Source organism: Myotis daubentonii, chromosome 12 (assembly GCF_963259705.1).
Source record: "Myotis daubentonii chromosome 12, mMyoDau2.1, whole genome shotgun sequence".
In the NCBI taxonomy this organism is placed as follows: Eukaryota; Metazoa; Chordata; class Mammalia; order Chiroptera; family Vespertilionidae; genus Myotis; species Myotis daubentonii.
In genome coordinates, this window is record NC_081851.1 from 42,204,514 (window position 1) to 42,230,084 (window position 25,571).

The window sequence follows — 25,571 nt, forward strand, 5'->3', positions numbered from 1 at the left end:
CCCGCCTCCAGTGCTAGGAACCATCTCATGGGTACACGGCCCTCTGGCCAGCCACCCTGCTGTGGTGCAGATGGGGTATCCACGTGCTCACCTGGGGCTCTCCCAGTGTGCGTGCAGAGAGCCACATTTCTGAACATACCTGTGTCAGGACTACACAAAGCCCATCCTCCCTCAACATGAATTATTTCATTTAATCCACACAACACCCTGAAGTGTCACATCTCATTTTGGAAAAGCAAACTCAAGAGATTGAGCTGAATTCCTAAGACAGCAGTGCTATGATTCAAATTCAGATCAGCTGACAACCTTGTTCCCTGTAATAGTCATTATATCCAGATATTCTTGGTTGGTCCATGAGAGGTTCAGTGGCCAAGCAGTTGAGGAAACGGTACATCTAATAGCCCCTAACTCTGCAGTCACACCACTTTATTAGGTTGAGGCTCTGAGAAGGCCTGCAGTCAAGAGAGCACTTACTTGTGCAGAGTACCTCTTGATCTTCAAGGTCAAGAGCTTTGGGAAGCAGCTTGGGGTAGTAGTCAAGATCTCAGGCTCCAGCCCTTGCTAACTGTAAGTGGGCAGGTTGCCTAACCTTTTGCTGCCATTTTCTCTGTGAAATGAGAACAACAGTCCTTATTGGGTAGCGAGTTGTGAGGATTAAATAGGATAAGGTACAATACAGTGCCTGGCACATGAAGTGTGCTCAATGTTACTAAGTTTTGTTATTAAATCAGTGGGCAGGGGGAAGAAATGAGACACCTTTACACAAGCCTCTTAATGTTGAGTTTACCTTCACACAGTGCATGAGTGATTCTTTTCCCTGCTCTCTTCCTCTCCTGGGAGGCTGCCCTTTGCGATCTGGGTCCAAGAATGTCTGCCGGTCCAAAATAACTGGTAAGGAGGAGCGTGTTCTCAGAGGTCCACAGGAGACCCCCAGTGCCTGGCTGCTCACCAGACTGCCGTCCCCTGCAGAGTCCCTTGCATGGAGAAAGGAGCGGAGCAAACAGTGGTTCTGCTCCTCAAGTCCCCCAGGCCCTCTGGGGACAGCCCCAGAGGGAAGCTGGCTTTGGCTGGAATCCGATGGTAAGGAAGTGGGCCCATCACTGTTCGACACATCCAGGGAGCTCTGTCCTTCAGCAGCTCTGGTGGGCAGGGTCACCAAAGTGGGAACAGAACCTAGATATGAAACCAAGCTAGAAACCTGTGTCAGCCGAGTGGGCAGGGCAAGATACTCGTCATCACTTTCTAAGTCCTCTTCTGGTTTCCATCCAGACTCCATGCAGGCAGGGCGCTGGACACCTTGGCCAGCCCCCTTCTCTCTTTCTGGCCCGGATGAGGGCCATCCTCTGTCCCATGTCCTCAGTTGGGGAGGGCCCACCTCGAGGTGCTTGCCCGCGGTCCGCCAGTCCTTCATACCCCTCAGGGCTGGGTCTCTCCTTTCCCAAGGAGTATCCTTGCTGCCTGTAGCTCTGGGAGTAGATGTGAGCTGGCTACAAGATGCCAGCCCCACGCTACCCTGCTCCTGGGGTACTCCAGAGTGCCACCGTTTAAAGCTTGGTTCTCTGGGCCCAGAGAATGGCAGGGCACGGGCATCCGCTGGTGGGCAACTGTGGGAGACATTAGTGGGTGACTTTAGAGTGCTTGCTGGGGAGACAGAAAAGCTATCCAGGTCTACACCTGAGTCCTGCAGGACAGGATCAGCCAGCACGCGGCTTTCCAGATGCCTTGGGAGCCGAGGCCTGGGCCTAAGTGGGTAAGTATAGTCCAGCAGGTCTTCATACTCTTTATTTGGGTTCCACAGGGGGGAGCGGCGGTCAGGGGAAGGCGGCAGGGAATCTGGCAGCACGCAGGCCCAGTACTCGGCTTGGAAGGATAGATGCCTCCTGCGCAGCCCAGGACCATCACCCCCAGAGGACACAGGCTGTGGAGACCACTGGAGCTGAGGCCCTGGTCCCACCATGGAGGGGGCCGACTGGGGGCCAATCAGCTCCAGGGAAGAGACCTTGGCAAGGGAGCAACTCTGAGGCTCCGCCTTCTCTTGGTGTCCTTGGGAACTGCTGCCAGGGGATGAGGCAGAGACACTGCAGCTGGGAAACGGAGGAGCAGCGGCACCTGGGCTCACCATGGACCTCCACTTTGACGAGAAAGGGAAACCTGAGATGTGAGGCTGTTGGCTGAGGGCCAGCACCCACGGCGACTCCAGCGGGGATGGGTCATCTTCGGTATCAGCATCATGTCCTGAGCAAAGGGCTGTGGCTCTGGGAACGGTTGTAGCCTGAGGTAGCTCCTCTGAGACAGAAAGCCTGGTTTCCTCCATCTGCAATGAGAAGAGGGAAGAAAAAGTGATAAGTAAGCTACATTTCTTTTTTTTTTTTTAACATAGATGTATCATAGTTTTACTTATTTCTTTTTAAAAAAAATATATATTTTATTGAGAGAGAGAGATGGTTAGAGAGATAAGAAACATGGATGAGAGAAGAACATCACTGATTGGCTGCCTCCTGCACATCCCTACTGGAGATCGATCCTGCAACCCAGGCATGTGCCCTGACCAGGAACTGAACCTACAACCTCCAGGTTCCTGGGTTGATGCTCAACCACTGAACCATGCCAGCTGGGCTACATTTCTTTCTTAGATGATAAATCGGGAGTTTTCTTTGGGGAGCCCAGGTAACATTCAGGAGAGGTCTTGATATGAGTCTGCTACCCGACGCAAGAACCAGATAGAGTGCTGCTAGTGGCAGCATGAGACTTCCCAAACTGATCCTACCCTCAGTCCTTTCAAGAGTTCTTCCTCCAGACACCCTGCCTGTGAGAACTCGGAGCGCTTTGGCATGCAGAAGCTCGGACACACTGCCTAGCCTTTCAGAAGAGGATAGATGAAGCCTCATTCTGTCACTGACAGGAGACACATCCAAACCCACTTAGCTCAGCTCAGTTCATATGCCAGTGGTAATAAATAATGGCAAAATGATCATTCGTCTCAGCCCCTTTACTCTGAAATTTTTATCTGCTTGATGAAGAACTTGCCCTGAGGGAGGCCAACAGCATAGTAGTTAGAGCCATGGGCTTTGGAACAGACAGACCTGGTGCTAATCCCTAACTGCCACCTTCCAGATGTATAACTCTGAGCCTTGCTTCCCACACCTATAAAGTGGGGATAGTAATAGCACCACTTCCTCAGGACACGAGGATTACATGTGCTCATGTGTGAAAAGCACAGGGTGAGGGCTCAACACAACAGGAGTTACAATAAGCAACAGACTCACATCATGAAACAGCCCAATTGGCTTACTAGTATTTCCTGCCTCACTGAGTCTCTGACTCACAGGTTCCCTGAGCCTCCCACCACCCTGGCTCCCAGGCAGGTGGGCCCAGCTTGGTTTCTCCCACAGTCACGCTCAGAGGCTCCTTGCAGGATGGGGCTCCATAGGGGCAGCATGCAACAACCAAGGCCACAATGACACTGAAGAGATCAAAGTCATTCCCATGAAAGGGCTTGGCAAGCAGAGCATAATAGGATGTCAGAGATGGGAGGGATAGGTCACACAGGTCACCTTCCAATTATACGGAGGGCCTGAAAGATTCAGTGATTTGCCCGCGGTCACAGAGGCAGGCAGGACTCCTTCTCCATGTGATTCCCACTAGGCAAGACTGCCCTGCACTCAGGGAGGCCCAAGAAATTTTCCTTGCCCAGCAACAGTGCTGCCCACCACAGGGCAGCTTTGTGAGGTTTCCTGGGTTCCAAGGACATACAGTCTTAAAGCCCTCAGGAGACCACAGCCCTGGGTCCTCCTTCCTCAAGTCTCCTCAGGGCCCCCAAGGCCTTCGGATCACCAAGTCAGAAACAGAATAGGGCTCCCCCATTGAGAGCATTCCTGGCCCACCCCTCTGGGTCACTAGTCCAGGGGTGGGCAAACTTTTTGACTCGAGGGCCACAATGGGTTCTTAAACTGGACCGGAGGGCCGGAACAAAAGCCTGGATGGAGTGTTTGTGTGAGCTAATATAAATTCAAAGTAAACATCATTACATAAAAGGGTACGGTCTTTTTTTTCAATAGTTTTATTCATTTCAAACTGGCCGGCGGGCCGTAGTTTGCCCACGGCTGCTCTAGTCTCTTAAGGAACAGGGGATGCTGTGGACAGAGACCCCTGCTGGCCCCAAGGCCCAATTCTCCAGATGAACCTGTAAAACAGAAATCACCTCACCCAGGCTCCCCCAATGCCCCATCTTGTACAGGGACTGGGAAAGCATGTAAAATGGTGACACAATGCTGGCACGCACTCCCAAAAGACAGCATTAGGCAAATCTACAGTGCCACTGACCTTAGTAGCTACCTGGCTTCCCACAGAATGCAGATCTCCTGTCCCCACACAGGCAGGAGGAAGCAGGCAACTGAGAGCAGGCTGAGATGCACCAGCCACTGGCTCCCTGCTGGTGTTGCTGGCCTGTGACTGGCAGGCTCCAGAGGGGCAGCAGAGAGGGGCAGGTAGGCCCTCTGTCCCCCACACAGGGGAGGCAGGCCCTCCCTCAGCTTCCAGGCGTGGTGGCTGCTCCCCACTCACAGGCCCTGGGGTTTCCACCTCCTGCTCTCTGCAGCTCCACCGCCCACAGGACGGGGCCTCTGTGTCCAGGGATGCCTCCACCTCTGCCTTTTCTTCTCCCAGGGCCATTGATGCGTCCCTAGGTCCGGGTTCCCTGAAGCCTTCAGCTGCCTATAAAGTGGGAAAGGGAGACAAAAAGATAAATTCTCTACATCTGTGTAAGGCAATCTTGCTTTTTAATTATTAAGAAAAACTTTTTATTTTTGGCAAAGGAAAACAAACAAATGATGGCTACTTCCTTAGAGAAGAACAGAGGCCCAAGTCCAGCGTTTCCTTGGCCCCAAACCCTCCCGAAGGGAAGGCAGGAACACAACATTTTGTCCTCTGCTTTTATGTGGCCTGTGCCAGGCCCCAGCAATAGGTCCCAGGAGGGTAAATGCAGGCCCAAATCAGAGGCAAGGCTTAGTCCTCACTAAAGTCACCTTTTCGTCCCTGTCCCTTCAGCCCAGCCCCACTGGGTAAGAGGCCTGGCTTGTGCCGGCCCAGCTGCGGATCTGTTGTCGAAACGCCCCTGTCAGCAGGTGGCTCTGGCTTGGCACTGACTGCTCTGCTCTGCAGATCAAGTCAGGGCACGCCCAGGCCTCGGCTGAACCCAGGTTGCTCTCGCAGTGCCCACTCTGCCCTGCAGAGAAGGCAGGACCCTCTCAAAGCACAGAAACCATGCCCCAGGTTGTGGGGCAGGTTGAGAAAAGAGAGATACACAAGGCAGCAGGCGAGGAGGGAAGAAGGAACACATAGGAGGCGGATCTGAAAATAGGTCTGTTGCTATAAGAGCTTTGGAAACAGAAGGAGACCCCCTCAGACTAAGTGTGTAGGCTGCTGCTGGGAGCACATCTATGGGAGGACTTGGAAGGGGAACAAGGGACCCTTGAGCACCCAGGATTTCAGCAGCTGCCTGAAGTACAGTGGGCCAACCCCAAAGGTAAAACTTGGACACAAATAGCCTTGTTTCCTCAGAGGCCAGGAGGTGAGTGATGGCAAGCAGGTGGGAAGTCTGAGAAAGTGGAGGGAGCTGTGGATGTGGGCTTACCCTGCTCAGCTCACACACCAGGAAACACAACTATGTGAGGACAGCTATCCCGAGACCATCCATACAGGAGGGTCCTGCCTGCCTGCCTGGGCACTGAGGCTCCGAGCCACTTCAGAGGCCACCCTAGGGCGGAGCACACACTTCACATGTACCCCTGTTTACTTCTCACAACCACCATCTGTGGATAAACTAATCAGGAAAACTATTTTTTTGGACAATTTTAATATATGGCTGAAAAATAAAATGTATCCCTCCGCTCTTGTTCCTATTTCTCCCTAAAAGGAGCCAGTGCAAGCAGGGCACCATGACAATGCCTGGCACAGTGTCAGCTAATGCCACCATGGTCAAGGGGGCTGTATGTGTGACAGAATCAGCGTAACAAGTTACAAGGAACAAAGTCCAAGAGAAGGAGAAAAAACAACCTATTTTTCATATAAATCAAGCAAAATATTTACTATTAGATAATGCCACACACAAAAAAACAAGAGGCAAACAGTCTCATTAATTGTATGTATGTCTCTCATCTTCTGATACATATGCAGCAAACACAAAAATCTATTTCATCCTTCTCCTGTTTTGTTTTTGACATAAAAATAGCAAAATGTATGGGACATGCTTTTCTCTTCTTTCAAACAAAATCTCTTAGCGATCATTCCTTAGCCTTACACAGCTTCCTTGTTCTTTGTACCACTGCCCCGTACTATAGTCCATTGTAAGGCTGCACACTAGTTAATTTCACCAGTCTCTTACTAGTGGACATTTGGGTTATTTCCAGTCTTTTGCTACTACAAACTGCTGCAGTGAATGCATGAACACACATCACTGGCATGCATGCTAGCACCCCCACAGCATAAATAGCCAGAAGTAGAACTGCTGAGGCCAACGATCCCTGCATTTGTACCTCTGGCATATGCTGCCAAGTGCCCTCTATGGGATGGCATCAATTTATATTCCCACCAGCAGCATGTGAGGGTGCCAGTTTCCCCTGGGAGGCAGGTCCTTTTATTCTCATTTCACAGATGGGGAAACCAAGGCTGAGAGAGATTCCACGCTAGAACTGTGTGACCAGAACCTAAGCTCTTTATGAACCAACAAGGGAACAAGTCACAAAGCAGAGGCACACAAAGTAGAAGAGCGAAGAGACTGATCCAGGGACAGTGACCAAGTTCTGCCGAGATAGATTTTCATGGAGCCACATCCTCACCTTGTGGCTATTTAAGAAACTGCACATGAAGACATTTACAGGCAAACTGCTCTCACAATAATGGCGATAAACTGAGCCCATGAGCAGGAAAAATCAGGGTGATGGCTGAACCTGGCCCCTAGCCCCTAGCTTCTACTTCTAGCTCCATTCCTAAACTCCCTACTGGCTGGTGCTGGGCCCTGATAGGTGGCAGCTAATCTCCCTTCCACGCCCTGACTTCCCCCCTCCACTAACGGGTGTGGTTTTAAAATGGGGCTGGATTAAGAGGATGCTGGGCAAGAGACGGGTGGAAACGAATGATCTTTGTCTTTGTTTTGATGTTTTGTTTTTTGTCTTGTCTGGATTCCAAAATAGAAAGTGTCCATTTATCCCTGGGGGGGGGGGGGTGACTTAGAATTATAAGCGATTCAGGAGACACCTCTAGGTAACTTTCAAGTATACACACAAACCTGAGCTAGGTTAACAGTGTCGCCAGAGGCCTTTTAGCAACCAGTAAGGAGGTCTGAAATTTAAAGACTTTCATGGAAATGGTACTTCTGAAAAGACAGATTACAGGGGGTTATTTTTTCATCTGGATAAGCAGTTTCTTCATAATCTCATTTATTAGTCCGGCAAATTCTTTCCCCCCTGTGCTACACAAGTTTATTATGAGAATCACACAGATCACATGTAAAAGAATAAAAAGAAGCCCGTGAGAGTTCATTCCAAACTGTACATAAGATGCTACAGAATACAAAGAGAAGGGAGAAGTCACCTGGGTAGAGATAATGAGGGAAAACTCCTTGAAGTAATGACTGCTGAAGGCAGACCATTTAAAAAACATCGATCATGTTGAAGAAAACAGTGGCCTAGCAAATGCCCAGTTTTCAATTTCTAGGGCTTGACCCTGTCTGCACTGCCAGGTGGGCATCCGTAATACTGCACGAAGGTCCAGCCCTCATTTACAGATTCTAGATTTCACACATCATCCTTTCTGACCATCTGGGTTTGAGAGTGGAGGTGTGGGATCTGCTTGGACCCTTCCAATGAGAGACAGTTTACTCCTTTTCAAAGCACCCAATGATCTTATGCTCAGCCTGATAAAAATGACTTGCTGGGCTGGCCAAAACTGTCCCTGGTTAGTAGCTTTAAAAAACCTGGTATTCTACGTGGGGCTTCCCTGCTCTTGGTCACATTTTACAGTGCTCCTGGGGGCTAGCAGCTCTGTGGTGGGCAGAGGCCTCAGTTGGCCTCCTAATGGAAGCACCAGCAGGTTACATTGAGTGACTGGAGGCCTCAGAGCACAGACAATGAACAATGAATTCAACCCTCCCATCTGAGAATGGTCTGTGCACACCATATCTGCCTAACCAAGAGACAAGCCACACAAGCTTCAGGATATTCTGGGGACCACCTGCACTTTGCTGTTAAAATTCTCCACTAGTTTCCAGGACCTGCAGAGGCCACATGACCTACCAGATATAATTAGGAGTGATGTAGGCTGGCTTGGCTTACTCCTCCCCTACAGTAAAAATATGCTCACACATCACGCATGTGGTAACACTAACTCCATGAGCCTGGCCATCTGACCCTTCCTGGTGTCTGGTGCATCACCCTTGTGCAGTCCTGTCCCAGCTGCCAGGGCTTCCTCCCACTTGCTCCTATCCCGGATGGAGGAAGGAGAACTGTGAACTGGCGGGGGGGTGTGTGGGGGGTGTGTGGAAGGATGCTGTTCCTCTCTTCGCTAAACCACTCAAATATATGAATGATCAGCTAGGGAGCAATCCTCCTCCGATCAGAAAAGGACTTTCCCAGAATTCTTTAAATCATGAGCTCCCTTTGAAACAATCTGATTTATACCAACTTTTTCTTGGAAGGGCCATCTTTGTACCTGAGCATGCAGACAGCCACCTGTACCAGCAAGGGCAAGGTGTTTCTTGACATAGCAAGTCCTTACCAGGTCAGGGGCCAAAACCCCAACACTCGCGTTGTTTTCACAGGAGGCCACAGGTATAGTGGCAAGTGCCATGCACACACGGGGGCAGAATCTGACCAGAGAGCCAGACAAAGGCTCTCAGTACTGCTCTTTCTCACAGAACATGAAACTGCCCACAAGGAAAGGAGGAGGCAGGACCCAGTGCTGTAGGTTGCTGAAGGCTTCTGGGAACTAGATTAATAGGAAAAAGGAGCTTAAAGGCAGAAGCTCATCTATATGTGGGAGGCAGCATGAAAGGGGGTAAAGACATATGTGGAGGAGGCCGACAAAGGGGGCAGCACAAGAGGCCCAGGCCTGCCTCAGAGCAGGGTGGATGCCAGCCACACTGTGGCTAGAGGTTTGAGAATGGGAGGCCAATGGCCAAGAGCAACTGCCGTTCCACCTGCTCCTTCCCTGGCTGCAGAAGCCCTGAAGCCCCTTAGTCCTCCACACCGGTCCCGCTTCCCCTGTAAGGCAGGTCACCATGAGTGCTGGGTCCCCTCCTTTGCAGGTGGAAGTAAAGCAAAGTGAAAAGGAAGACCAGGCTTAAACCTGCAGAGGGGGAGATGTGGCTCCAATGGGCTGATGCCATCCTCAGGATCCTCGGGTACCAGCAGCCCCTTCTCCCCCCAGGGCTGCTTCCCCGCCTTTGCTTAGTGAAAGAAAGGGTCCCCTGAGCCCTAGGAGGAGCCACCGGGTCCTTTTAGACCAGCGGTTCTCAACCTGTGGGTCACGACCCCTTTGGGGGCCGAACGACCCTTTCACAGGGGTCGCCTAAGACCATCAGAAAACACATATATAATTACATATTGTTTTTGTGATTAACCACTATGCTTTAATTATGTTCAATTTGTAACAATGAAATTGGGGGTCACCACAACATGAGGAACTGTATTAAAGGGTCGTGGCATTAGGAAGGTTGAGAACCACTGTTCTAGGTCAATGTGGTGGGAAGGCTGTTGCCAGACTGCTCTCCACCCTTTCTCACTCACTCACTCACTCACTCACTCACTCACTCACTCACTCACTCACTCACTCACCAGCTGGCTGGCTGACTGGGACCACCAGACAGCCTCACAGCAGGCCAATCTTCTAACTTGTCCTGAGAGGTCTTTGTGTGACCTTTAAAGAGACACAACTGCCATATCTACAAGGAACTGAGGACTGAGCTCCTAGCCACCCCTCCCTAAAAGCCAAGTTCTCCTTAGCAGTCAGCAGACTGTTCCTGTCCAACGAAGCTCAAAGTGCGAGGATGATGAGGACTGAACATGTCAATCAACTGTACCCTCTGTTCCCACCAAAAAGCAAGGCAGGAAAACAGCTTCCCTGAAACAAAAAATTGCTCCTACTGTCCCAGGAAGCTGGCCCTGGACCAGTTCCACAAGCCACTGCTTTTACTGTGCTGACAGTTTGCTGTGAGCCCATCGGGCTACACATATGAAGACGGATAAGAATCTTGCTGAATTTCTCCAGAGATGCTATGAAGAATGTTACTCAAGTACCAAAACCAAAGGGTCCTATTAGAGAACCCAGGAGACAAGAATTCTCTGGTCTCAGTAAGAGAAACAGCTGTTTCACTGAGCAGCCAGTTGATTTTTATAATTCATGGAAAATGGATTTTTAAAAAATATTTTCTCTTTGCTTTGGCTGCTAAGAAGCTCAGGACCAGATCTGTAGTCCCACCCCAGCAAAATATATAGGACAAAGAGGCAGTCATTTTTTGTACTGATCTTACCCCTGACTTCTCTCTTCTTTTACCCTCTCTGTCTCAATTACTTTCATTAAAAATCCTATTACACTGAAAGTATCCTGGAGAGATTCCTCAAATCATTTTTTTGGAACAAAATAAGAGTAACTGTTAAAAAACAGAATAACCGCCCTGACCGGTTTGGCTCAGTGGATAGAGCGTCGGCCTGTGGGCTGAAGGGTCCCAGGTTCGATTCCAGCCAAGGGCATGTACCTTGGTTGTGGGCACATCCCCAGTAGGAGGAGTGCAGGAGGCAGCTGATCGGTGTTTCTCTCTCATCGATATTCCTAACTCTCTATTCCTCTTCCTTCCTCTCTGTAAAAAATCAATAAAATATATTTAAAAACAAAACAAAATCGAATAACGGGGGAAAAGCTCCTAAACCCAAGACTTCATTCCAATACCATAAGAAAACAAAACCTGTTTATCAGAACTTCTAAAAAGCAAATGCAGATATTTTTGTTAGTATCTTTCTATTCAAAGTGTGTATGTAGTCCACGGGCCAGCAGCATCTACATCATCGTAGAGCTTGCTGGAAATACAGATTCTCAGGACCCACCTCCTACACCTGGAATCAGAATCTGCACGAGCAAGATGTCCAGATGACTGGGAAGCACCATGTTTCAGAACCGCCAGGTTAGAAAGCCCATGTCTGCACTGTGGAGCAGAACTATAATGGCTTTAGGCACATTCACTGAGTGCCTATCTTATGCTGGGCACACAGAAGAAAATTTATGGCCCTGTCCTTAACGTCTTTTTAATAGGACACTAGAAAAAGCTCACATCTTGTGACAGGTTTTTAATGGCTAATTACAGAATGTCACGGCTGGATGGGAGTCCCCAGAAAGAACAGCATTCCCTAGAAAGGATCCATGATTCTCTGTGGCTTCAGTAAAAGCAGAATCAAAAATCAGAAATCTCCTGTGACAGTTAAAAGTAGTGGTTTTGTATTGGAAACTCCAAATAATTTAAGAGAAACTGGTGTGCAAAGGGAACCTACAGCTGGAAGGAAATGTATAACCTAGCCTGTTTCCTGCAGCCAGAAAGTGGTACAGGAAAGCCTGGAAGTGAGGCAATCTCCCCGAGGGGTTACATCTGCAACCTCTAGGGCTGGCAACTAGGTCTAGAACCAACACAAGATTTCTTCCGCTTTTCACGTTTATGAACAACTTTCAACACAGGAACCAGTTTCTTCATGAAAAGAGATTTGTTGTAAGGAGAGAAGCGACCCGGGCTCTGCCTCTCTCTGGCTGACCTAACCAACCATCCTAAAGATTTTCCGTCAACCACACCAGGACGCCTTTTACTCCCCTGCTCATTTTGAGTAGGAGGCCACATTTTGAGCATATCCATTCCCATCATCATACTTGCCAAAGTGTTATTTGGCGCTTCAATCTCCAGTGGGTCGCAAGACTAAAAGCATAACGAGTTCATTTCTATGGCACAGAGGCATACCTTGAGACATTGCGGGTTCAGTTCCAGACAATGGCAATAAAATGAGTTATAATATTTTTTTTTTTTTTATTTTTTTTTTTATTTTTTATTTTTTTAATTAAATCTTTATTGTTCAGATTATTACATTTGTTCCTTTTTTCCCCCCCCCCCATAACTCCCCTCCTCCCAGTTCCCGCCCCACCCTCCGCCCTCACTCCCCACCCACTGTCCTCATCCATAGGTGCACGATTTTTGTCCGGTCTCTTCCCACATCTCCCACACCCCTTTCCCCCCCAAGAATAGTCAGTCCATTCCCTTTCTATGTCCCTGATTCTATTATAATCAACAGTTCATTCTGTTCATCAGATTATTTATTCACTTGATTCTTAGATTCACTTGTTGATAGATGCATATTTGTTGTTCATAATTTGTATCTTTTTCTTCCTCTTCCTCTTCTTAAAGGATACCTTTCAGCATTTCATATAATCCTGGTTTGGTGGTGATGAACTCCTTTAGCTTTTCCTTATCTGTGAAGCTCTTTATCTGACCTTCAATTCTGAATGATAGCTTTGCTGGATAAAGTAATCTTGGTTGTAGGTTCTTGGTATTCATCACTTTGAATATTTCTTGCCACTCCCTTCTGGCCTGCAAAGTTTCTGTTGAGAAATCAGCTGACAGTCGTATGGGTATTCCCTTGTAGGTAACTGAGTTTCTTTCTCTTGCTGTTTTTAAGATTCTCTCTTTATCTTTTGCTCTTGGCATTTTAATTATGATGTGTCTTGGTGTGGTCCTCTTTGGATTCCTTTTGTTTGGGGTTCTCCGCGCTTCTTGGACCTGTAAGTCTATTTCTTTCACCAGGTGGGGGAAGTTTTCTGTCATTATTTCTTCAAATAGGTTTTCAATATCTTGCTCTCTCTCATCTTCTGGCACCCCTATAATTCTGATGTTGGTACGCTTGAAGCTGTCCCAGAGGCTCCTTACACTATCCTCGCATTTTTGGATTCTTTTTTCATTTTGCTTTTCCGGTTGGATGTTTTTTGCTTCCTCGCATTTCAAATCATTGACTTGATTCTTGCGCTCCTCTGGTCTGCTGTCGGGCGTCTGTATAATATTCGTTATTTCAGTCCGTGTGTGCTTAATTTCTAGTTGGTTCCCCAATATAAGATCGAGGGTCTTATTAGTTTTCGTGTAGATCTCATTAAGTTTATCGGCAGCTTCTAAACAGTTCTTGAGAGACCTTAAAAGTGTGGTTCTGAACTCTATTTCTTCCATTGACAATTTTGTCCTGTTTCTTTGTCTCCGCATTTTGTTATGCTTCTTTGGTGCACCCCCTAGTGGTCTTTGTTCGCAGTATTATAGATAAATCTTGATTGTTGTAGCTAATTCCAGGGAGGGTTTGACCTCCAGGCCAAGTGGCTATGAGAATCAGCTGTGTCAGCAGTGAGAGAACTTCTGTCCTCTAGGGAGGTGCTAATCTAGCCTTTGCCTGAGGCTATCTGGCAAATGCCTCTGTGCAGGGCTTGGGCAGGGCGGGTCGCACAGGATCAGCAGGGTGGGCCGGAGAGAGCAGTTATGGCGGCTCTCAGTCCTGTCCCCAGGGGCTCTGCCTCTCTGAGTCCCAGCACCCGCTGCAAAGCTCGGAGAGAAAGCTGCACTCGCTCTGACCGAAGCCAGACAGTCCCGCTTCTCCCGTTTGAGTCTGGGTCCCTAAAGACTCGCCCGGATCTGGTGCTCAGAGTCTGCGACTCCCTCCGGATTGAAAACAACAACCGCGCCCTCCGCCGCCAGCCCGCTCCGCGCACTCCGCACCTCAGAATTTGACTTCAGCACTGCGCCTCCTCTGAGTGTCCGCATGCGTTTCTCTTTCCTCCTAGTTGTAGGACTTCCACTCAGCCAGCATTCCTGTGGTTCTGGGTGATGTCCGTTCCGTGTTTTAGTTTCACTTTTGAAGTAGTTGTTCAAAGCAGCAAACTCCGGCGTTAACCTATGCCGCCATCTTGGTTCTCTAAAAATCGAGTTATAATATTTTTGCTTGAAGGGTCTTGCCTTCAATTTGTCTAAAATGCAACCTCTGTGCAACACAATAAAATGAAGTTTGCCTGTATGCACTTGTACTGAGGGAGGCTGGGGTGGGATCTGAAAAGGTTTAAGGGATTTTTAAAAATCAAGAAACACACAGGACAAACGCAGACAGGTCCTAAAGGGTCAAAAGCAACGCAGATATTTAGTATTAGCGAATCTGTTCGAGTATCTGTTTATTTTTATCCTAACAACTGCTAACAGCTCCTGAACATTTCCTGTGTGCCAAGGACTTTGCTGAGCACTTTCTGTCAATTACTTAAGCCTCAGAACCCAAGGGGCAGCTCCCATTTTACAGATGAGGGAACTGAGACATACAGAAGGGTAATCACTGGTCTGGAGTTACTAACATGGCAGAGCTAAAGTCTGATCTGACTTGGAGGTCTCCCTACCCTGTAAGAACAAGTGGTCCAACAAGGTAACGAAAGTACAGTTTTTGTTTTGTAAACTTCTGGGCTGTGCTGCTGATTTTTTGTTTTCTTTTGGCTTCCTTCAGTCAGAGTGACTTCTGTGTCCCAAGCACTGCGCCCGGGGCTGGGGAAACCACACCGCAGCAACAGAAGGCAGCCTGAAGGAGGGAGTGGCCATCAGTTGTGGGGAGGGGGGAGAGCTTTAAGAAGCTTTCCCAACGAGGCGAAACTGAGTTCTTTGCTCTTTTCTGTACGGAGTGGCCCAGAATTGATGGATCCAAGCGGTGGGAGAAACAGGGATGAGAAGCTGCGACCTCTACTTCTTTTAACCAAGCCCGGGAGCCTTGATTTCTAGCATCACACACTCTGCCAAGCATTTTAACAACATTCTTCATACCCTAGACCTAGGAGCTGTCGGGGTACTTACCAACGCTGGCAATCCTGGGACTACCTCCCCCCACCCCACACCCCCCACTGAATTCCCAGTGGGGTCCAATGTGCTCCGGCAGGTTTCCGCTCATTTTTATTAAAAACAATACACCGAACTCAACCTAGACAGCCTACAGGGCCTGAAACAGGCTTTGGACCACGTGCCCCTGGGCCGCATACAGCTGTTCCCGCGATGGCAGCTGGAAAGGCTGGCCCTTCCAGGCATGAGTGAGATATCTTGCGTTTTCCCCTTGGCAGCCGTGGACAGCTGCAGACGAGGCGACCAGAGCGCATCATTCGCCGTCCTCTTCCCGTGGGAATGACCCTGAGCTGCGAGCCTGGGTCGGAGTCGCTTATACCCCGGGGCACCGGGCCCCCGGCGTGGGCGCAGGGTCAGCGGCACAATCCCAGGCGAAGCCCGGAGGGAAAGTGCGTTCCCGGGAGGCAGCGGCCCAGCAGCGGCGCGGCTGCGAGTTCGCCGGGCCACGCGCGCCCCACCCCCCGCCGCGCTCAGGCTTCCCAGTCCCGGCCTCCCGCCTCCGCGCCCCGACCCCTGGCCGCGACCCGCGCCCGCCGTTCCGTCTGCAAAATGGAGGCGAAGGCACGAGGCGCCCCGGCGCCCAGAAAGCCTTCGTGCCCTTCCAAGTGGGGGACGCGAGGCCCGGCAGCCCGCTCCGTCTCGCAGACCCGGAGAGCCCGCAGGGCACAGGGGCCGGGCCGCGCGGGAGGGGACTTGCCTGGGCCGCCGCCTCCAGACCCGCGGATCCCCGACGCCCGCGCCGGGCACTACCTACCGCGCCTCGGCCGCTCCGGACGCCCCCAGCAGGCCTGCGGCAGCGCCCGCGGCGCCAGCGGCCCCATACGCCCCGCGGCTGGGGTCCAGGTGCAAACCGCTGCCCCCGCGCGGGAGCCCAAACGCTTGGGGCGGGACCCGGTGCCGGACACGCCCTTCGCATCCCTCCCGCCTCCGGGCGGAGGGAGCCGTGGGCGAAGCACGGCCAATCCCAGCCCTCGGTACAGAGAATCGACCAATGGCGGCCCCCTTCTGCGAGAAGAGCCCACCCCTTGTGACGGATTGGCGTATGGGAGGCCGGATCTTCTTGGGGCTCTTGGCCTCCGTCCCTCCCTCGCCTTCCGCGCTCGCCGCTCACGTTCGCTAGTTCCGTGCCCGTGGGGTCGTGCGAGGGCGCGTCGTCTGGCGGCGCGGCGGGTGGATGGGTGCCGCCGCGGGCGCTCTTTCCCTGCGTGTAGGCCGCGCCCTCAGTCTGCATTCTGTTATTCATTCATTTTGCTCGGAGCGCACTGCTGCACGCCCGGCGCGCCGCTAACGGGATTCCGCCGAGCAGGAAACGCTAGAGTTGTGTCACTGCTACCGGGCACTGCCGGAGTGGGGGCAGAGCACAAGGAGGTTAGAGACTTTGCCCTGCCCAGGAGTCACAAACTTTCGACAGCAAGAGCAGAAACTAGCCCACAGATGGTTTTTTTAAAAAAATATATATTTTATTGTTTTTTTTTACAGAGAAGAAGGGAGAGGGATAGAGAGTTAGAAACATCGATGTCTCGAGAGATCGATCAGCTGCCTCCTGCACGCCCCCCAGTGGGGATGTGCCCGCGACCAAGGTACATGCCCTTGACCGGAATCCAACCCGGGACCCTTCAGTCCGCAGGCCGAGCTCTATCCACTGAGCCAAACCGGTTCGGCTGTTTTTTTGTTTGTTTGTTTTTTATGAGACTTCAAGCCCAAAGGACAGCAGCACTTGTGTGTTAAGTAACAGCCAGCCTATACATTTGTTACCTGCTTGAGGTCTGAAGGCATTTGTGTTTGTGACCCTTGGTCTTCTCTGAATATACAGCTGGAAAGAGAACAGGTCAGGTGGAGGACCAGGGCACCAAACCCAACCGAAGGGAACTTGATGGGGGAGGGGGGGGGGAGGAGGGAGGGATCAAGGCTGAATGAATAAGATTTCCAAAGTCTGAGGGACGTCTAGATGGTAGAATTTGACATAAGCAGACTGTGAGCAGGAAAGTAATTCTGAAGTTAGCAAAGGACCAGCACAGTCCTGATCCGCTGTGTGTGTCTGGTCCCATGTCACATCCCACCACCTTCATAGGCCCACCCTGATCTCAATCAGATGTGCACGCTCCCTCCTTGGACCTCTGCAGCACACCATGTGTACCTTTCCTGTGGCCTGTTTCATTTTCTACCCTTTATGATGTCCTCATCTGTAAGAGGGGATCGGGTGGATGGCTCCTGAGGGTCTTTTCTGCTCTGACATTCTGTGATTTTGTGTCGTAAGCATCTTTTGTTTTTGCCTGCCAAGTAATTTTTCTTTGAGGAATTGCCTAAAATCCCCTGGATCAGATGGTTCTTAAGGGCCTCCTGAGATTGGAAGGGTGGGGAGAAAGGGAGGCGTGACGCCCAGGCCTGGCCAACTCTAGTCCCTCCTCTAGTCCTCATCGATGTGACCCAACCGGAGGTGGTCTGAGCCCTTGTCTGGGATTTCAGAGAGCGGCTCATTCTTCTCCTGCCGTGTCTCTAAGCTTGCGAAGTAAGCCTGGAGCTGGGTATGTGTATAGTCCTTACACCAGAAGAGCTCTAGAACCAGATCCGGAAATGGTAGAAACCCAGGAAGGCCAGGCAGCGATGATCAGCGAAAGCCATGCTGCTCAAGTGCTCTGATTAGAGTGCAGGCCTGCACTTTTCATGTTGCCATGAATTGTTTTTCAACTCTTCTGTGATATTAAATATCCTCTCAAGATTCATGGTTTTGGTCAGGATCATTGACTTGGCCTCGTGTAGGTCATGTGCCTGTGTTCCGGCTGGTAATAGGCAAGGAGAGTTCTGGTTTCTGCTGTGGCTTCTACTGGACTCATTGGCTTCTAGTGTGAGAGGAGGGGCACGGGACTCAGAGTGGGGTGGGCTTCCCCCAATTTCAAAGGATGTTCAGATGCTGGGTAGCCAAAAAGAACTCTACTATATAGTCCATCTCAACATCCACAGACATGCTTCATCTTGTGCTCTCAAATTTAAATAAAAATACTCCCATCCAAGATAATGCAGCCATCTCTCTTACAACAATAAAAATGTACTCATTTCCTCCCCAAATGAGGACAGCTCAAAGTTTCATCAGTTATTGAATCTGGCCCACGTCCAAATGTGTAGGTGATGATGCATTTTTCCTCTAAGTGTCATCATCATCCTATCTCCTTGTTGGAAAGTGTAGACTAAAATGTAAAGTTCACCCTCACTGATACACTTTAAATGCAATAATGAAGAGAAGGGAGACAAAAGAAAAGGACAATTGCTAAAAAGTCTATTTATGATACAGCAAGGAAGGAAATACCAGTAGAGGCTACACTCTTCATTTTTACTACTGGTAATGAATCTGTACTGGTATTTATAATTTCCCTTCTCCACTATCCATTCCAGTTCTCCTTACCTTCAAGCTGACCAGGATTCTTTACCTGGTGGGTTAACCACATGTTCACTCATGTGTAGGCAGTACCTCTTCAGTAACTTGTATCTCTGCCACAAGAGTGATGAGGTGCCCGAGGAGACCTCCTGGGCTCTAATCGTGTTCCTCCTCAGTCGCCTTTTGCTGATCTGACCAAAAAAATAGGTATGATTTTGATTCATTCACACTGGACGACTATCGTTGTGTTGGCTGTTGTCATTTTTTTTTATTGGACAATCCAAGGGAAAAGAAGTCAGTGCCCCTGACTAAATAGGTGTTGCATGTTTTAAACATTGTGGCACACTGGTTGAAAATGGCCAGTGTAGAGGAAGGAACTTTGCTTGGCCTATACACGCCCGTCCCACTGGCAGAAATGACATGCACAGAGGAAGCTGACTGGGGTAAAGACAATGACGTTGATTTTGGACTTGGATGAAAGCAAGACATTCAGATGGTGCTGATTTCTAGTCAGTTGGAGACAAGGAGCTGAAGTTCGGGAGTCAGGCTGGAGGTAAAGATGAGATCGTCAGTCATACAGCCCAGCTATAGCGAAAGCTACTGTTAGAGAACAGAGCGAGTTCGTCCACCGGTGCTCGCAGAGCCAAGCACTAAGCACAAAGGATTGCAGTGGAGAAATACTGGCTATTTTATCGATGAAGGGCACCATCCAGGAGAACAAGGAAGCATTTGCTCAAAAGCCCGAACTCCCTGATGGCATATAGGTCATACAGGGACCGTGAGTTAGGAGCCTGGGGTCATGCTGGAAGCTGATTGGCTGGAGGTGAGGTAAGGGTAATAAATCATTTCTTCAGGCCTTGGAGACAGCTCCAGGGCCTGTCCCACTGTCCCTCTGTCCGGTGTCATGAGAAAGCAGCCCCGGGTGTCACTTTACCTTCGGGCTCAGGAACTGAAGCATCATTTAGGTCAGGATGTTATCTTCAGGCCCAGAAGCCTGGACCATGTGGCCATTAGTCAGGTCCCGGTTACTGTTTTCTTCCGCCTTGGCGGTTGCTGATTATCTGGGGGGGAAAAGGGTAGGTTTCTAAGGGGAATGTATACACTGGTGGACCAACGTAGGTTTACTGTTGTGAGCATGTGAAACAGATTTTGTTCTTGTTTTATTATTTGTTAATTATTGTATTATTTTTCATACGAGCATGTGATTAGAGAGAGAGAGATGTGATTTGTAGAACTGGGCTTTAAAGCTAAACTTAAAGTCATAAGGCTCTTCAGTTTCACTACAGACAGGACAGAGATTGCATGGGCATGGGAGGGAGTGTAAGCCTGGAAAAGCCAAGGGCAGTTGCTGTAATAACATCCATTCTTTCAGCCACTTTACCAGAACTTCAGAAATTTGCATCTGGCATAAAAACGTGGAGTGAAGAGGTTCTGAAAATGGTATGATGTCCAGACTGCACCAGCATCTATGTGCCGCCCCCAGATTTCATGTCTAACATTAGTTTTTGATGACACTGCCTGACCATAGGGTAATTTTGGGATACTGATGTAGTATTTACCCCCATATTTCCCCCCCCCCCCCCAAGCGTTCACTTTCATCAGGGGAGGTTGGGGAGAGCTGAAAGAAGAAGTTGCCTGCAACACACTTCCCTTTTTGGCTTTGTTTTCAAAAGTTTAACCCCCCCTGAGATGACTTAGTATAGAGGAGCAAGGAAATGGCTCAGAGGGGAACCTGAGCCTCCGCAGGCTGGGGAAGGGGTCCAGGCTCCCTCAACCACTGGGCCCTGGGCAACCCCTGGGGAGGTGGCCGGACCTCAGAAAGAACAGTGAGGGGTTCCCAGCCTCGCCAGCCACCCATGTGCCCCCCGCGTGGCCTGTAAGCTAGTGGGCTATTGGAACTGAGGGAATCAGCTAACCTGAGACAGTGGAGGCCTCGGAAGTGACCCAGATGACCCCAGACTGCGGAGTCTTCCTAAGACCTCTCATGGATAACGTGAAACAGAATTTCCTGTTGGTTTGGAGTTGAAATTAACTTGATTTAGATCATTTATTCCAGAGTGGAGGTTTTTAAAGGTTGCAGGGGATGAATATACTACATCAATAATACTGCCCTGATCATCTTGGTGCATTTAGCCTTATTTATACTATACACAGGGTTTTTGTTTTTGTTTTGAAGGTAGATTCACAGAAGTAGAATTGCAAATTGAAAGGACATAGATATTATTAAGGCTCTTGATACATGACCTAAATCTTCTGGATGGGTTGTACCTTTTCAGATTTGTATTTCAAACCTAGGACCTCTTGCCTGGCTGGAATGACTCACTGGTTGAGCATCAACCTATGAACTAGGACCGTGGTCGGCAAACTGCGGCTCGAGAGCCACATGCGGCTCTTTGGCCCCTTGAGTGTGGCTCTTCCTAAGCCTTAGGAGTACCCTAATTAAGTTAATAACAATGTACCTACCTATATAGTTTAAGTTTAAAAAATTTGGCTCTAAAAAGAAATTTCAATCCTTGTACTGTTGATATTTGGCTCTGTTGACTAATGAGTTTGCTGACCACTGAACTAGGAGGTCATGGTTCAATTCCCAGTCAGGGCACATGCCCGGGGTTTCAGGCTTGTTCCCAGTGTGGGGAGTGCAGTAGTCAGCTGATCCATGATTCTCTTCCATCATTGATGTTTCTCTTTCTCTCTCCTTCTCCCTTTCTCTCTGAAATCAATAAAAATATATTATAAAAACACACACACACAAAACCTAGGGCCTCTCTTCAGTGGGGTGGGGTTGAGGGGGCAGATTGGAAAACTGTTAGGAGGCTATTGCAGTAGCTCATATGAGGCATGAGGAATGGCAGTGGGGAGAAAGAAAGGCGGAAATTCCAGTGTCATTGAGGAAGCGATATCAGTAAACCATCTCCCCGTGTGGGTGAAGGAGAGAGCAAACAAGAACACCTTACTGATTTCCAGCTTCAAAATCAGAGTAGATGAGAACCTATCAACCAAGAGGCAGCATGCCTTGGTGGCATGAGCCCGTTTTGTGGATCTAGTTGACCTAGTTTAAATCTCTGCTTCCCACTTCATTAGCTGTGTGGCCTTGGGCAAGTTGTTGAAACTCTGAGCTCATTTGCCTAGATTTACTCATTGTGAAATGGCCATAGTAATTTGTCAGTCTCCCAGGTTACTGTGAGGATTAAATGTGAAAATGTTTTTAAGGCTCTTGGCCTATTATGGTTTTAAAGACATTAAAGAGGCTCCGGCTGGCTGGCTCATTTGGCTAGAGCATTGTCCCAATATACCAAGGTTGTGGGTTTGATCCCCAGTCAGGGCACATACAAGAATCAACCAATGTATGCATAAAAAAGTGGAACAACAAATAAGTCTCTCTCTCAATCTCTCTCTCTCCCCCCCTTCTCTCACTTTCCCCTTCCTCTCTTTAAAAGTCAATAAATAAAAATGTAAAAAAGAAATGAAAGAAAACTGATACTATTGATAGAATAAGATATAAAGACTTAAGAGAATGAAGAGTATGTGTGGTTTGAGATAAGTTGTGTTTAAGATACCTGCATGAGATTCCATGCAGTAGACTTCATCTCTGTATACTTCCCTTTTTAAAGAGACCTAGAGGTATGAGAAGGACTGGGAAAGAGAGGGTGGTGATCCTGCTCTTGGGAGTAAACCAGAGGGCAGCGCTGCAGTTCTCAAGTATGACCACAAGGTGGAGTCCATGGAGTCCATGTTGTCGCGTAGAGCTTTTCAGACTTGACTGCCCTGGTGGTAGTGCAGCATTTATCTGCAAAACATCCAGGGAGCATCCCTTCTGTGCTCAACTCTGCTTTGCAGAAGTTCCCTGACTTGTATGGTGGGGGCTGCAGTTTTTGGGAGGGAGTCAGTTCCTTTCCCACCATAGGGTTGTAGGCTTTGACCTGGTCAGGGAAGTTTTCTTTCCAGATGGTCACTGAGATATCTGACTAGGTTAGTGGTTCTCAACCTTTCTAATGCCGCGACCCTTTAATACAGTTCCTCATGTTGTGGTGACCCCCAACCATAAAATTATTTTCGTTGCTACTTCATAACTGTAATTTTGCTACTGTTATGAGTCGTAATGTAAATATCTGATATGCAGGATGTATTTTCATTGTTACAAATTGAACATAATTAAAGCATAGTGATTAATCACAAAAATAGTATGTAATTATATATGTGTTTTCCGATGGTCTTAGGCGACCCCTGTGAAAGGGTCGTTTGACCCCCAAAGGGGTCGCGACCCACAGGGTGAGAACCGCTGGACTAGGTGCAGCGTGAACTGCACACTGGGTTTCCTGAGAGCTAGAAGCACTTTTCTATTTCTGAAAGTGGACTTAGAAAAAAGGGAACATTTAACAGAATTCAAACGATTTCTTGGTGACGTAAACTCTCTTCCCCACCTGCCACTTAAAAGGAAACGAGGACATTGAAACAGTTGAAAAGGGAATGTGTGGCTGAAGGCACAGATCTTCCCTGCAGAGTGTTGGGGCACAGTAGACCTCCTTAATCTAGAGAAAACAAAATTTCTTATTAACAGGAATTACACTGTTATCAGCATTACACTAGTATAAATGGACTGTATGTGTGTCCCCTCCCTAAATCCATATGTTGAGGCCCTAACCCCCAGTGTGGCTATATTTGGAGTAAGAAAGTAGTAAAGGTTAAATGACGTCACAGTCTTTTTAAAAAGGTAAAAATAAGCACACAAGTAACTAGAATGCAAAACATTGTAAGGCTTGGGCTAGATATCATCTGGGGAGTCATCCCAGCCCACCGGCCACTCATTCCCCTTTCTCGAACCTGTCCGCCTGCCCTGGGAAGGGGCAAGCAGCAGCTGATGCAGGAAGAGACTCTGTTGTGAGAAAAACAAACAAACAAACAAGCAAACAACGAACAACAAAATGGAGAAAGAGATGGAGCATGTCAGTAGACATGTCTCTGCTTTTGTGTCCAAAGAATCTATAATCCCCAAATGGCTTTGGGATGTTACACCTACTTTGATTTCTCGCTGATTCCAAGTTACCTTTTATATCGTTTATATAGTTAGTCTACCCAGTATATTCTCCACATGATAGAATAGCCCCCCCCCCCATGTCTTTATTGATTTTAGAGAGATGAAGGGAGAGGGAGAGAGAGAAACTGATCAGCGGCCTCCTGATGCCCCCTACTGAGGATGAAGTCTGAAAACCAGGAATTGAACTGACGACCTCTCCATGCATGGGACAGTGCTCAACCAACTGAGGCATACCAGCCAGGCTAGAATGGATTTTAAAGATGGGTTTCACGTTACTTTATGTGTCTATTTTAATCTCCTGCCTGCTCGATTAGCTCTCTGCTTCACGGAGACTTCTTCATGAACCCTTGTTTACCGGTCGGACAGGGCTTCTGAGTGTGCCGGGACGCTGATGTCTACTAATAATCTGGCATAAGCGGTTTCTCTGGCTCTGTGTCACCAAAGGCTAAAGATAATACGCAGAATGGAGATATAAAACGTACCCATTTCCTCCACCTCAAAAGATTAGTCACTGCTTTTCAGGTGACTGAGACTGGACAAATTACTTAACCTTCACTTCTCATTTGTAAAATGGCCATTACAGTAGTGCCACCCTCACTGGGTTGTTCCGAGGATTAAATGGGATTATCTGTGTAAACCGCTTAGCACAGGCCCCGGCACATCAGTAAACCAGGCGCTCAATCACAGTTGGCAGCTATCCAGGTGAAAGGAATGAAGAGTATCTCTAAATGCTGCCCTAGAGGGATCTCTAGTATGTACTGTGAAGGGAGGAAAACAAGGTAGAGAGCAGTGGCTAGAGTATGCAACCATATTAAATATAAATATTTAATTTATAAATACAAACACTTATGATGAGGACAGGGACGGGAGCCAGACTGCTTTGAACACACCTTCATTTGTAGATTTGACCATGGGAGTAGTTTGCATAATTATAAAACAACATTCAAAAAATGTAAAGCCATCCCTAAAAATGAAAAATAAAATAAAACAAACAAACCAGTTTTGGGGATAACTACCCAGAGAAGGAACTCTTATAAGTGACTGTAGAATAGTCATTTAGGTATACATCTCTGTGGATATACCTTGAGGACAAAAGGAACTGCCAACATAAAAGCATTGCACCGTGTAAAATAATCATAATTTTGCTGGCAGAATTGCCTTTCTGAGATTGTTGTGTGTTTATTGTGGTATGATAAAGCAAAAACACATTATGACATTGTCATCCTGTCATTCCCAAAGTAAATGAAAACCAGGATTGTCAGCGTGGGAGGAAGGAGATATGGAGGTAAGAGGGAAGAGAGCAAGTAAAATTCCCGTAGTCCTGATTTTGAATGCGAACTTTCAGTCTGAGTTCAGAATGTATTTCTTGGCTCTATCCGTGGAAAAGGACCAGAAGTAATGACCAACCATGTAGCAACGAGCATTCCTGAACTCCAGATTGTGGACTCATGCATTAAAATGTGTTAATTTATAGAGGTGACTGAGTGATGGCATAGAAGACTTATTGCCTGCATTTCCTGAGCGAAGGAGAATGCCACATCATGCAGCGCCACGGGGGAGCGCCAGGTCCCATTAGGAGGCAGGAAGAGTGAGGAGAAACACGGGGCAGGCACTTCATTGTGTTTCTGTGGGAAAGGCAAGGCTGGGCAGGGTTAATAGTTTAGGTCTGGATCCTCTGAATCACGGCGGCGGGCTCTGGCCCATAGGGTGGGTCCTCGTTATCTGCTATCTGGCCCTGGGTTGGTTTAGGGCAGTGGGAACATGGGCTTGGTATGTGATTGTGAGATAAAGGAGGTGGCTGGGGGTATGAACTTGGGATTGGTTGGTTTGCGAACGAAAGGTGTGTTGGCAGGTAAGTTATTATTTTAGGGATTAGCAAAACCTGGGAGGGGCAGTCTCCTCCCAGTCAGCAAGGCTCCGCAAGATGTCAAAACATCAGAGAATGACATGATTAATACATCTCAAAGTACCATTTCCCACTGAAAGGAGCCAGCAGTTCTTAGAGAAATTGTTGGCTCCGGGAAATATATGAGATGAGCCTAGAAGATGTTGTCATACCAGAGATTAAGGAAGCTTTCAGAGATGGCTTGGGTCACAGCAAGAGGGCTCAGGAGCCAACGTGAGGAGCCTGCCACTGGCCAAAAATGGGATCATTTTAGCATCAATAAGAATAAAAACTGCAGTGGATCAAAACACATCAAATACATTTAAAGTCAACTCAGTATTTTGAAAGC

At 48.5% G+C, this 25,571-nt stretch overlaps 1 protein-coding gene across 6 annotated transcripts in view; it reads right to left on the bottom strand.

Annotated features, from left to right (window-relative positions):
- CEP68 (centrosomal protein 68) overlaps positions 1 to 15,837 on the bottom strand; it is a 27,077-nt gene extending 11,240 nt beyond the window's left edge. For 3 of the 6 annotated variants that reach the window (XM_059659636.1, XM_059659635.1, XM_059659634.1), the window contains exons 1-3: positions 15,623 to 15,833; positions 4,324 to 4,709; positions 788 to 2,314 (exon numbers count right to left, since the gene is read on the bottom strand). In XM_059659636.1, the coding sequence (XP_059515619.1) occupies positions 788 to 2,314; positions 4,324 to 4,671 (1,875 nt within the window). In that variant the 5' untranslated portion in view covers positions 4,672 to 4,709; positions 15,623 to 15,833. Of the gene's footprint in view, positions 1 to 787; positions 2,315 to 4,323; positions 4,714 to 15,622 lie in introns of those variants that run through there. The other 3 variants (XM_059659638.1, XM_059659637.1, XM_059659639.1) reach the window with 3 other exon arrangements.
- Positions 15,838 to 25,571: the final 9,734 nt, after the last annotated feature.